Source organism: Peromyscus leucopus, chromosome 2 (assembly GCF_004664715.2).
Source record: "Peromyscus leucopus breed LL Stock chromosome 2, UCI_PerLeu_2.1, whole genome shotgun sequence".
NCBI lineage: Eukaryota > Metazoa > Chordata > Mammalia > Rodentia > Cricetidae > Peromyscus > Peromyscus leucopus.
Window position 1 is genome coordinate 81812800 of NC_051064.1, and position 13635 is coordinate 81826434.

Consider the following 13635-nt stretch of genomic DNA (forward strand, 5'->3'; position numbering starts at 1 on the left):
AGCAAGATACAAGAATGTTCTGATACAAAAAATGAATAGATTTTAATCTTTGCTACATTGCCTGCCAGCTCTGTGGCCTTGGGTAAGTCACTAAATTTCCTAGATTGTTGGTTTACCCATCTATGAAATGAGATTCTATATTGCCTTGACCTACTTCTAGATTTTGTTGGTGGATTAAAATAACTTTTTAAAATATAAAGTGGCATACACATGTAAAGCATGTGTATTATTATCATTCATTTAAAACAGGGCAGCTAGAGCTTAGCATTCAGCTCAGCAGCAGAGTACTTGCTCAGCATTGCAGTACCTCTGGTTCAAACCACAACCTTGTAAAAATGGGGAGGCAGAACCTGGAAGATACATTCATATTGAAATCTGTTGAGACAGTAGGCCAGCACTACTTCCTTTGAGCATAGAGTGAATGACTGTCATAAACGTCAATGTGCTCCTTCTGTTTTGTCACCCTTCTGAGTCCTGCATTTACTTGTTGTCATCAGTTTACAATCCAGTTGTGTGACTTCTCCTTTCTCATCTTTGAATACATGCTTTTCTCATGCTGAGAAAAAAAAAAATCAATACTCTAAAGTCTACACAAATTCTATCTTCCAGTGTTAGAATCTACTTTAATGTGCCACAACCAGCCTTCCTCCTGCAATGGAAGTCTTAATGACAGTTTTGTTTGGATACTATTGAACATGAGTGCCTTATGGAACAGGATAGGCATTTCTCCAGTTGATGGGTGGCATCGATAAGTGTAGAAATGTAGCATGTGTTGTTGCTTGGCAGAGGAATCAGTTACTTCATGATAAGATTTGGGGTGTCCACAAAGGTATCTATACCAGAATCTTGATTCTGATAGAGCAGTTATGAGGAGGAGAGAAAATTAAGATTAGGGATATGTGGAAAGTGTTTGAATTGTGGAAACACTACCCTCAAGGATAGATTCATTGCATGATGCTATTAAGTTTTCTTCTAAGAAGCAAATTGTTAATTTTCACATTTGCCTTTTTGAACATCCCAGTTTGTTTTTCTGCATTATCTGCTGTGAGGTAGACCATCATATAGCCTTCAGCAGGAGCTAAGACAATGACTACACAATGCTCTCAGGATCTTTCCAGCCTCTAGACTCTTGTTCTAAATAAATTCACTTTATTTCTACATTACAAACATTTTGTATTGGTCATAGCATCACGGAATTGACTAAAACACCTCAGGATATGAGGAAGAAGGGCAAAGTAGAAGCCAATTTCGCAATTTCTTAGAAAAGTGGTTAGCACAGTGAGACCTTCTTGTATAGCCCCAACTTCAAAATATTAGTTGTAAAATAAATTCTTTTGAGATGCTGTTATACTCACTAATGTAGAAAGTGTGGCATAAAGCAAAAGTACTAGGCAAAATTAAGAATCCTGGTTTTGCCCATGTAACTCCTTTGTTTTTATTTAGTTTTATTTTTTGAGTCTTTCATACTTGAGTATATTAAATCACTTCCACTCCTCCCTCTCTCCATTCCAACTCCTTCCATGCCCCCACTCTCTGTAATTTGCATTATATACATTATATACACATGTGTGCATATACATAGATCTACACATATATATTATATGCATATGTGGGTATACACACACACAAACCTACTGAATTCATTTAATGTTACTTGTATGTACATATGTCTAGGACTGACTATTTAGGCTTGGATAACCTGTTGCCGGGCAGGAGGGGAATCATCCCTGGAGAAAATTGAATCTCCCTCTCTCAGCAGCCATCAATTGCCAGTATTTATTCATCTAGGGGTGAGGTCTTGTGAAATTTCCCTATTCCATATTGGCATGTTAACTGATATTATGTTTATGCAGATCTTGTCCAAATAGTCACATTGTGGAGATTTATGGATATGGCTTCCCATTTATGACTAGAAGATATTATCTTTAGCAGGCATTCTCATCTTCTGGCTCTTACAATCTTTCCATGCACTCTTCTGCAACCTTCTCTGAGCCTTAGGTATAGAAGTTTGTTGTACATATACTAATTGAAGCTGGGCATACCGTGCTCACTTATTCTCTACATTTTGACCACTTGTAACTTTCTATAGCACTCCATCTGCTATAAAAAGAAGCTTCTTTGATGAGAGGTAAGAACTAGTTATCTGTAGGTAAAATGATTTAGAAAACTGCTGGAAATTATATTGATTTAGGAAAATGGCAATAGTAGGTTGTCTTCTAGGATTTATTATATCATTAGCCATGGGTAGATGGCTAGGTTTACAGTACCAGACATGAATTTTATTCCATTAATTAGTCTTTAAATACAGTCAAACAGATGTTGCTTACCCTGAACATAAAGGTGCAACTGTTGCCCATTTAGGAATATCTCACCAATTTATTCTCCTGGTTTACAAGCTTTAAAGCAGGGTAGGATCATTATGCCCCCCTGCCCCACTTGGCAGTTTATATAGCACCTTCTGATACTATGACAGCTAGTCCTCAGGGAGGAGGCTTGCAGGTCAACTACAACTCAATTCCTCCAAATCATGTGTCTGAAATATGTTGTGTCTTCTGCAATGGGATCTTGCCTTCAGGTTTTAGGAGACAACCAAGAGCAATGCACTAACCTATATTTTTTGAAAGTATATTGTATCACCACACACACACACACACACACACACACACACACACACACACACACACACCTAATCAGCAACTAGAGGGGATATTTCCCATACCTGGCACTAGCGTTTTGTCAGATAGTCTAGGACGTTTGTTGAGGGGTAGATGCGTCTCTCATCAGTACAAATGTTTATCCTGCCTGACTCATAAGCACACTGAGAAACCCAAAAGATGAGCAGAGTGTATACAAGCCAGTATATAAAATGAACTGACCATTCAGATTTTATTCTATTAAATATTTGTCCTTACCATTGTGCCAATGAGCCTTTGCTTCCAATGAACCACATGTCAGGCATCCTCTTTGCAATCTTTCCAAACAGGTAAATAGGGATAATTTTTATTCTGAAGGAAATAAAATACATAGTATATTTGAATTTCTGTAGCAAAATACAATAGACTGAATAGTTTGTGCACAACAACACTTTATTTCCCACAGTTCTGGAGAATGGAAAGCCCATGAGTGAATCACTGAAAGATTTGATGTCTGGGGAGGGCTTCCACATAAGCAGAAATGTCTTTATTTTCCTAAAATTGAAGGAGGAGAGGGAGAAACAGACTGCCCTGGCATTCTATTTCTTTTTTCTTTATTTGAAGAGGGGAGGGGAGGGCACATGTATTCTCATTATACTATGTATGTAGATGTCAGAGGACAACTTAAATAAGTAGTTATTTCCTTATTCTATGGGGTCATTGGATTAAAAAATCAGGTCATCAGTTATGGTGGCTAATGTCCTTACCTACTGAGCCACCCCACTGACCATCAGAATACTTTTATAAGGACTCTGGACTATTCATGAAAGCTCTCATGACCGAATTATATCTAAATGCCCTGCCTCTTACTACTATCACAATGGAATTTTTTTTCTCTTTTTTATGAATTTTTTTTCCAAAAAATGGATTTTAAAGGACAAAATAATAATTTCAGATCATAGAAATAAAAAGGAGTGAGAGACATCCATTTATTCATTTAACTTTCTTTAATCTGTCTCTGGAGTTACCAGGCTATCCTAGGGCATTGAGCCTGAGAATTCTGTGCCTTGGGGAATGCCTTTGGGTTTATGTAAGTCTTTCACTTAATGGGAAATCTGTGCCCTTCTCTGTCACATTATTTAAACTCTGAGGTTTGTAATGCCCTACAAGAGTCATCTGTCCTAACCCTAGGCATAACCACAAGCCATGAACCTCTACTATAATGAAGCAACATTAACCTATGTATAGGGGCCAAGTTGCCCCCACCTTTCATCCAGTACCAAGATGGACTTACACATGGAATATCAACCCTGGTAATAGAACTGTCCTAGACTAGGACAGGTCCTATACCTGTCTAGGAAAGGTAACAGCCTGTTCTAGAACCAAGCAGTTGTTAGACAACGCAGTTTTAAAGGAGTATCAAAATATTCAACGTCTCCAGATGAAGAATATTGGGAGGAGGATAGATGATACAAAATGTATTTCATAATGTGTCTCCGATTTTTTAAAAAGTGAAAATGTTACTTCTAGATAGTGACTTCCTTAATGGGAGAGCTACTAATCATCAAAACAAACAGATCATCTAACACATAATCATCCGTTCCAACATCAGTTTCTAGAATGAAATAAAAGAAGAAATGACTCTGTGGTTAAACAACTTCCTATGCAGCCAGTGGCAGCTGTGAAAGTTTCCAGTGCAAGATGCCAGTAGACATCCTACTCTACACCTTCCCATGACGGTCCTAACAGAAATGTCCAGCCTGAGAAAATCCTTGGCAATCTGAAATTCCAGGTTATGTCAAGCTAAGGTTGTCCTCAGTTTACTTCAGATTAAGAGTTCAAACCCTATAAGAAGTTACCCAGTGAGACACCGTAAAGCACTTAAGAATGGCCAGCAGTCTTTTTAGAGTGTGGCTAATTAGTACAGTAATGATTGCAAACTGACGGAAGTAACAAACATACTGAATTGCAAAGGAAGAGCGAGAAGTATGAGAAAAAGGAGAGAATAAAAGGGTGAATCCCTGTTGTGAGAAACCAACAAGGAGAAGGTTTCAAGGAGGAGACATTTGACAGCATTTTCAAAAGACTGGTGGGTTTGGTTTTGACAGGAAACTGGAGAGAGTTAAGCACTTAATGTAGACCTTCAGGTTTCCAGTTCCCTCTGTGAGGGGTCCACAGCTGTTCTGCCCACAACAGGCAGTAAAAATGGACTTCTAGCTGTCAACAGTTTTAATGAGACACCAACAGTTTCCTTGCCATCTGTTACTTGTCATAGCTTCTGTTGTGTACATGCCTTTCCAAAGGAGAACCAGAACTGAGTTTCATGGCTGTCTGGTAAAGGAGGGGATGAATGGAAATCCAAACATCGAACATCTGACAACATGAAGATAGCTCACAGTTACAGATCATCTGTGTCCTCTGTCTAAGCACGATTGGTCGGGGTGGTCCAGTGGCTTTGAACCACTGTCATTTACATTTCTACTTGTCTAATTCGGTGCGAGGAAAGTCCCTGGTGTGTTTCTTGTGTCTATTTAAAATTTGTGTGTTGTCGCCGAGCATATCTGTCAGATGACATTTGGGGAACTTTATTTTCTTTCACTGAGTTGAACAGAATTTGTAGACTTTTGTCAGGAATCTAATGACAAGGAGAGCCATGTGTCTTAAATGTTAGGAACATTTTTACTCTTAGCATTAATCTCTTTATGTGTCCAGTGGGTGGGGCCAGTATTTGCAGTGGACACTAACTTATTTGCTTGTGTCTATTTTTAGAGTCAACATTACCCAGAGTCGCAGCTCTCACTCCTTGAACAAACAGCTCATCATTAACATGGAGCCCCTGCAGCCCCTGCTTCCTTCACCCATTGAACAGGAAGATGAAGTTCCTCTTCCTGAGGGTAAGTCCACCACCTCAACCTAGAAGTCTCCTTTCTGAGGAATGAGGAAATTTTGTGAATTCAAAATATTTCTAAGTCAGGCAGTGATGGCACACACCTTTAATCCCAGCACTTGGGAGGCAGAGGCAAGTGGATCTCTGTGAGATTGAGTCCAACATGGTCGACAGAGTGAGCTCCAGGACTACACAGAGAAACCTTGTCTCAAAAAAAACAAACAAACCAGCATTTCTAAAATTACTTATGAAAGAAGTAATGGTGCAAGGCATGCACTGTCAAGTAAGACAATTACTTTTAGTGGCTATTTCAAATTCAGTTATAATTCATTAAAATTAAAACCCAATCTCCCAGCCACCATAGCTAGATTTCTAGTACTCAGTAGCCACCTATGGCTGGTGGCCACTATATCCATCTGAGACTAAGAAGATTTTCATCATTGCAGAAAGTCCTGATGGAAAGAATGGTTTTCTGTAGTACTCAAATTTAAATGGATGATTATAAGCAATTCTCCACAAGTACATCTACATTGATCCTCCATTTTGGGCCTCTTAATTCCCAAGCCTGTTGTTTTTACAGGTATTCTGTTGGCTTTTTATCAGTTTGGTTTGGCTTGGTTTAGTTTTGAGACATGCTATCTTGTATCCCAGGTTGCCCTCAGATGTTATTTGCAGTCAGGAATGCATGTCTCTTCTTCCTGCCTCTAGCTCCTGAACACTGGAATGACTGGCATGCACTATGATACCATGATCATGACACAATGATACTATGCAGTGATAGAAGTCTAACCAGGGGCATTGTACATGATAGGCAAGCACTCTACCAACTAAACTACATCTCCGACATGCCTGATAGTTTTGATGAAAGCTAAGTATTTAGTTTCTACTTCAACTCGAAAGCTTTCATATTAAGTGATAATTAATATTTGTGCATCACCACTACAGCTATCATTGCTGTTGCCCTTTCTCATCCTCTTCATCCTCATCCTCCTCATTCTCCTTTTTTACTTTTGACCTACTCTTCTTTTATCTTCTTCATATAATTTCCCTCACTTACTTCAAGGAAGAATCTCACCACCCTGCTTGTTTGAGATACCGAGTAAGGCAAACACACAACCTACTAATGTCAAAGTAATTTTTAATGCATGCCAAATAAAACTATTAAGACTCTGAATTCAAACTAGCTTTCTCTTAACGTTTTTTTTTTTTTTTTGGTTTTGTTTTGTTTGTTTGTTTATTGTTTTGCTTTTTGTTTTTGTTTTTTGTTGTTGTTTTGGGTTTTTTTTGGGAGGGTGATTTTCAAGACAGGGTTTCTCTGTGGAATAGCCCTGGCTGTCCTAGAACTCTCTTTGTAGATCAGGCTGGCCTCAAATTCACAAAGATCTGTCTGGCTCTGCCTCCAGAGTACTGGAATTAAAGGCCACCGTTGCCTGGCTTCTCCTTAACATTTTTACTTGAGATATAGTTTCTCATAGAAACTCTAGATAGCAGACAGTGTCAAGATGACAGATTTCCCAGTCACTTTCACCTCAACCTGAAGCTGGTAATAACTTCATGGAAAAGGACATTTTCACTTTCTTTTGTCTATCAGACTTTTGAAGTAACAGGCTACATGCAGTTGGAATTTATCCAGTCTTCATCTTCAGTCTTCAATCTGTGGTCCTCTATCTAAACCCAAAATTCATACTAGGAACATAACGATGGACTTATGGGGCCATGAACTAGATAGATCTCCTTGTTTTTCTTCCCAATGTGGCATCATTGAATAAATTCCCCTTCTGGGTTTTACTATTATTTGTTTGTTTAATTGGACTATTGAGGATAGATTGCTGAGCTTGGCTTGTTAAGAGCTTCAAGGGCCCAGGCTCTGGCACTAAAAATTCTACTAATAGAGTCCCTTTATATCCTGGTATGTCTTAGTTAGGGTTTCTGTTGATGTGAAGAGACACCATGACATGGTAATTCTTATAAAGAAAAACATTTCATTGGGGCTGGCTTACAGTTTCACAGGTTTAGTCTATTATCATCATGATAGGACATGGCAGCATGCAAGCAGACATGGTGCTAGAGAAGAAGCTGGAAGTTCTACATCTTGATTTGCAGGCAGGAAGGAGACTGTGTCACTAGGCATAGCTTGAGCATATATGAGACCTCCGAAGCCTGCCTCTACAGCAACATACTTCCTCCAACAAGACCATACCTACTCCAACAGGCCAATCCTCCAAATAGGCCACTCCCTATAAGCCAAGCATTCAAACATATGAGTCTATGTGTGGGAAGGGGGCTGTCTATTCAAACTACCACATAGTGTAATGATGTCCCAAAGCAATAACAACTTGTGACTCTGAATTTTTCATGCAAAGTGTTCAACCTGCATGATTCTTAAGTTTATTTTTCTGTCTAGGTTCCATCTGTGCAGAAATTTAGAGTTACAATTCCACGTGTAATTTGTCTTTTCTCCACAAGTCAGCCCCATCTTTCTCATCTTTCTTCAATCAGCCTTGGGATAACCATGACCATCATAGAATGTTAATTTCAGTCAAAGAAGTATTCCAGGAACATGAAATAAAGCTGATGAAATTATTAGTGATCCATGGAATTTGTTTTGTTATAACCACTTACTCCAGGGCCTGGGACCTGTCCTGGACTGGTTGAAATACCCAGTACCACTCCACTGGAATGGAAAAAAGCTGGTTTTCCTTTGTTAGTCTGTATCAACTGTAAGCAGTTAGGGGTGAGATCCTGTGTCCACTTCTTCTCAGTGCTGAGATTCCATCTGGCATGATCCTGCCTAGGTCCTATACATGCTATCATAATCTCTGTGTGTCCATATGTACATCAATCCGGTAGTGTTTGGATAACACTGTTTCCTTGGAGTCAACGACCATCTCTGGCTCTCATAGTTTTTCTGCCTCTTTTTTCATATAGATCCCTGAGCCTTAAGGTGAAGGGTTTGATAAAAATATCCCACTTAGGACTGAATATTCCAAAGTCCCTTACTCTCATACATTTTCCAGTTGTGTTAATTACCATCTACTTCATGAAGAAGATTCTCTGATGAGGGTTAAGCAATGCACTGATTTATGAGTATAGCAATATGTCATTAGGAGTCGTTTTATTGCTATGTACCTTTGTAGTCAGAAGTTTTCTCTGGTCCCACCAGGCCCCCACAGTTCTATGGCCTGCTTATAGAATAATCACTCAGAAGCTTATATTAATTTTAACTGTTCAGCCATTAGCTCAGGCTTATTATTGACAAGCTCTTGCACTTAAATTAACCCATAATTCTTATTTATGTTTAGCCACATGGCTTGGCACCTTTTCTCAATTCTTCCTTGTTATCTTGCTTCCTCTGTGTCTGGCTGGCAACTCCTGACTGCTTTTCTCTTCCCAGCATTCTCCTAGGCTGCTTACCCCACCCATACTTCCTGCCTGGCTACTGGCCAATCAGTATTTTATTAAACCAGTGTTCAAAAGCATTATCCCACAGCACTCCCCTTTTTCTGTCTAAACAAAAAGGAAGGTTTTAACTTTAACATAGTAAAATTACATATAATAGAACAGTTATCAAGCAAGAATTACAGCTGCAATATCTAGTCTATTTGTATTTGGCAAAATTAAAGTAAATATTTTATCTATCCTATATTTGTGAGTCTAAAGTTTCATATCTAATTTATTTTTTATCATAACCAAGGAAAATTATAATTATAACTATCTAGTCTTCAACTACATCAAAGACCTCACTCAGAAGGATATATTACCCAAGTAAGCAGGAAGTGCATTGTAAGCAACTTTCAAAAATCTAGAATGACAGAGACAGCTGGCTACCTGAACAGTTACCAAAGTTCCTCTACAATGTTGGAGCATCCTTCTTCAGCTTATAGGCCTAGAGTCTCTCAGTTGCTTCTCTCTGTGTCCAGTAGAATGTCTGGCAGTTTCTTCTATGAAGCAGGAACCTCAAGGATCATCTCACCTTGCAAAGTTCAATGGTCACCTTCCTATGTGTCCTGCATGTCCAGTTTATACAACATTTTGTCAAATAGTCCAGGCAAGAACAGTTTCTAGCTAAAATGGCTAACTTTTGCCATGACGAAGATAAGCTCCATATGGAGTGTCTTTGGTACCAATCATCTTCCTTGAAGTAATTGGTGCTGCCAGGAGCAGACATGTCTCATTGTCTAGAAAAGTCTAAGTTTTTAAAACATTTTAAATGCCATATTCTGTGGGTCTTTGAAGTGTTTGAAGATTACCTACCTAACTGAATTATATCTATGTATACCTAGAAAACTTAACTAACACAATTATAAGTATGACTATCATAAAAGACTAATTAGTAATCTGTGTTTCTTAATTACCCATTACAATTTCAAATGAGCTGCACAAACATAATACCTTAACGAGAGTAGAAATATACATACAATATAATAAAATTAACTTTAAACAAGTTGTTGCTCTTTAAAAATAGGTTCAGTAATCTATCCTTTCATCATATCCTATCTATACTATCCCCTTTTCTTCTTTAGAAAGAGATTGCATTTATCATCAACCCCCTTTAAATAAAGATAAATATTTATAAACTATATTTTGGGAATTGGGGCATAGTTTCTCATACTACTTCCTGTTGATTGAGGGTGCTGGCAATCTTATGGGGATCCTAAGAAAATTAAGAATTATGGTCAAGTCCTAAGAAGACTGGCTGTAACATTTGTTGACAGGTACCATCTGTTAAGGTTCAGGAGGTCCAGCTCGATCAAATCTGATCCATCTTAACCCAGAACAAATCCATAGCTTCTCATCTTCTGTAGAAACAAAAGCAGAATCTCTTTTCCAAGCAACATATCCTTAGACATAAATTTTGAGGTCAAGATAACTTTAAAATATACATATTGATTTAACTCAGCAACTTTTATAATCAAATGTCTCTCTGCAGTTAAAAATCCCAAAGATAATATAATCCAGACTCTGTGTGTGAATTCCTTCTTTACATGGCTTATTATATTACTTTTACTGTCTCTTTAAAGACTTTATTTTTTAAAACTTTCTATTTCTTTATATAACTGTCTATATTCCTTTTCCTCTCTCTTCCAAACCTACGTACATTTTTACATACACTGTAAACTGTTTAGGGTTTATCCCATCTGAATCTGTCTTATTGTGACTCTATTGCTTTAACTACAGCATAACTAGGACTGAAATGGCAGCTTTGGCTGCTGGCTCCACCCACCTCAGCTTTCCACCATGGCCAAACTACATTTACAGCCATCTCTGGGGGAACCATGCTCATTGCTGACTCTGTGAAGCAGTGGGTCTATGCTTCCAAATGTGAGTTACTTCCTGTCTACCCATGTCTATATGCCTTGCTGTTCTGACATCTGATTTGTTCTCTGTCCATCTACATCACTTCCTCTTTTTACAGAGCTCTGTTGCTTTCTGTCTGTCTGTACAGACCTCCAGACCTTCATGGTTAACTTGTGTTGGATTAAGGCCTGTGCCACTACACCTGGCTGTTTCTAGTGTGGCCTTGAACACACAGAGAACCTGCCTGCTAAATGAGAGGATTAAGGGTGTGTGCTACCACTGCCTGACTTTTTTGTTTACTTATAATAGCTGGCCTTTTTCCTCTGATGTCCAGGCAAGCTTTATTTATGAAAGCACAAATAAAATATCACCACCATTCAGCACAAATAAAATTGTCTAATAAAAAATAAAAAGTTATAACTAATAAAAACTATATACAATAAGTACAATAACTATATACAATATATACAAGCAATACATACATCAACAATGTCCTTCTGAATACATACCTTTAGTAGAATAAAAGTAGTAGCTTTCCCCTAGGTCCATGACCTATCTAGTCTCAGGTTGTTAGCTACTTCAGCTGTATCCCATATAGATTCCATCTCATGGAGTGAGCTTTAAAATCCAATCAAGAAGTGGGGAGTTACTCTCATAACATTTGTGCACTATTGTAACAGTATACCTTGCACCTAGGTTGGTGTTGTATGTTACAGGGTTTATAGCTGGGTGATATTAATGATTACTGTTTTCCTCTGGTAGCATGGAGAGTAACTCCCAGCATCATAAATGCTAGTCAATAGGGGTGAAGCTTGTAGTTAGGCACCAGCTCAACTTCTTTGTGTTCAATGAAATGTGTTTTCTTCAGCAACAGAGCTTTATAGATAGAACTTTTTAAAAACTGAAAAACTGCTCCAAGCCACATTATAATCCTAACCCTGAAAATATATGTATGTAGGTATGGGTGTTTATGTTCATGTTTATGAAAAAAAGCAGCTTTCAATGTAAAGGAATAAAAAAATGGTTCATTCTAGATCCAAATATAAGTGGCCTCAGAACACAGATGTAGGTCTTCACATACGCCATGTTCAAATAAGGTAGTAACTTCATGAACTTCTTATACTTTTCTTACTGCAGAACAAAGAAATACATAACATACTTTTCAAATACATTGCAAGGTTCTTTGGATAGAGAGAGACAGAGTATTTTTATTTTTTCATTTGCAGATAGGCACAATTTCACTCAAAAACTCATCTCAGAATGCAACTGTCATTTTCTGGGGGATACGGAGGGAGCAGATCTGGAGAAGAGGAGAGATCAGGAGCAAAGGGGAGGAGTGGAGGGAGGGGAAAGTACATTCAGGATATATTGTATGAGAGCAGAAAAAAATAATTTAAAGAATTTTGTTTGAAAGAGAAGAAGCATAAACATGAGTCCTTTTAAGCCAGGGCACCAGCTCAGGCATGCACATAGAAGCTATTGAATTATTTTAAATTTTCTTAACAGAGTGTTGAACATCAGCAAAAACAGATTTTAATCTATATATAATTTGGGAATGGAGGTTTCTCGTACACCTGAAAGAAAGATTATTCAATACTTTCGACCTTATATGAGGCTTCATATTTTCTTACGCTACATTACTGCTGGTAAAGTCTCTGACAGAGCAATGTGGTGTTGTGACCTAATAGGTTCTTCTCATTGTCCATTCCTCATTTTTGGCTGCCTACTGTTAACATACTCCTCTCTTCTTCCTCTGTTTCTGAGGTTTCATGGCCATGATTCAAACAGTTTTCCTTCTATCACTCACACAGATTCAGTGTCTCTTTCCCACACCTCTATCCCTGTGGGGGAAGTCAGTTCTTTCATGGGGCTCAGTATGTTAGAATATATTAGCCTAAAATTTTCTTTTTATTGTTGTTTTGGTTGTTTCATTTGTTTTGGCTTTTCAAGACATGGTTTCTTTATGTAGCCTTGCTGTCCTGGAACTAGCTCTGTAAACCAGGTTGGCCTTGAACTTACATATATCAACCTGGCTCTGCCTCCTGCGTGCTGGGATTGAAGGCGTGCACCACCACTGCCCAGCTTCACATTTATGTTATGGTCCATGAAGTAGTAGGAACTGCTTATGAAACCTGCAGAGCCACCTTCTCCTTATAATTACTCTTCACCCAGGATGGCAAACCCATCAACAAACAATAAATGAGAAAAACATTCAGCATAAATGCAGAAGACGAGTTAATATCCTAAATTAGAAGTAATTCATAAAAGCATCATTGTAGCATTGCTAATTAATTCTTTGTTCATCATCAACTTTCCCATTTAAGAACAGTAACAGCCTACTACTGCTGAACTACAGTACTCAAGAGGCTGCTGAAAAGCTGAAGTTCAGCTTTTACTTATAAATGTAGTATTGGGTGAGCTAAGCCAAACTTCAAAGCCCATTGTCATACCAACTAATTTCCAGAAAGAAGCACTTCAGTTTGGTTTGGCAACTCCTTCAGTAAAGAGATGCCTAGAGCAGCTCAGCAGACACAATAAAGGCCCAAGCAAGATCTGAAGACAACATTGCATAGTATCTTCAAAAATTCTTTTTTATTCCCTTTGTGTGCTATTCTGTGGCGCTGTTCTCGTCTTTGGAATTCTGGTACTTTCTAACCACTTGTGTGCTACCCAGAAGTTTATATCACTATAAAGAGGGTAAATGCTATATTCCTAATGAAATTTATATGGATTTTGTTTTCCATATATTATATTATCATCACAAGAATATAACACTGTGCCTTCTGGGGGCTGGAGAGATGGCTCAGCAGTTAAGAG

The 13635-nt window shown here is 38.2% G+C and overlaps 1 protein-coding gene across 2 annotated transcripts in view; it reads left to right on the plus strand.

Annotated features, from left to right (window-relative positions):
• Frmd3 (FERM domain containing 3) overlaps positions 1-13635 on the plus strand; it is a 194689-nt gene that overhangs the window by 155439 nt on the left and 25615 nt on the right. For both annotated transcript variants that reach the window (XM_028873960.2, XM_028873961.2), the window contains exon 13: positions 5403-5527. In XM_028873960.2, coding sequence (XP_028729793.1) covers positions 5403-5527 — 125 coding nt within the window. The remainder of the gene's footprint in view (positions 1-5402; positions 5528-13635) is intronic.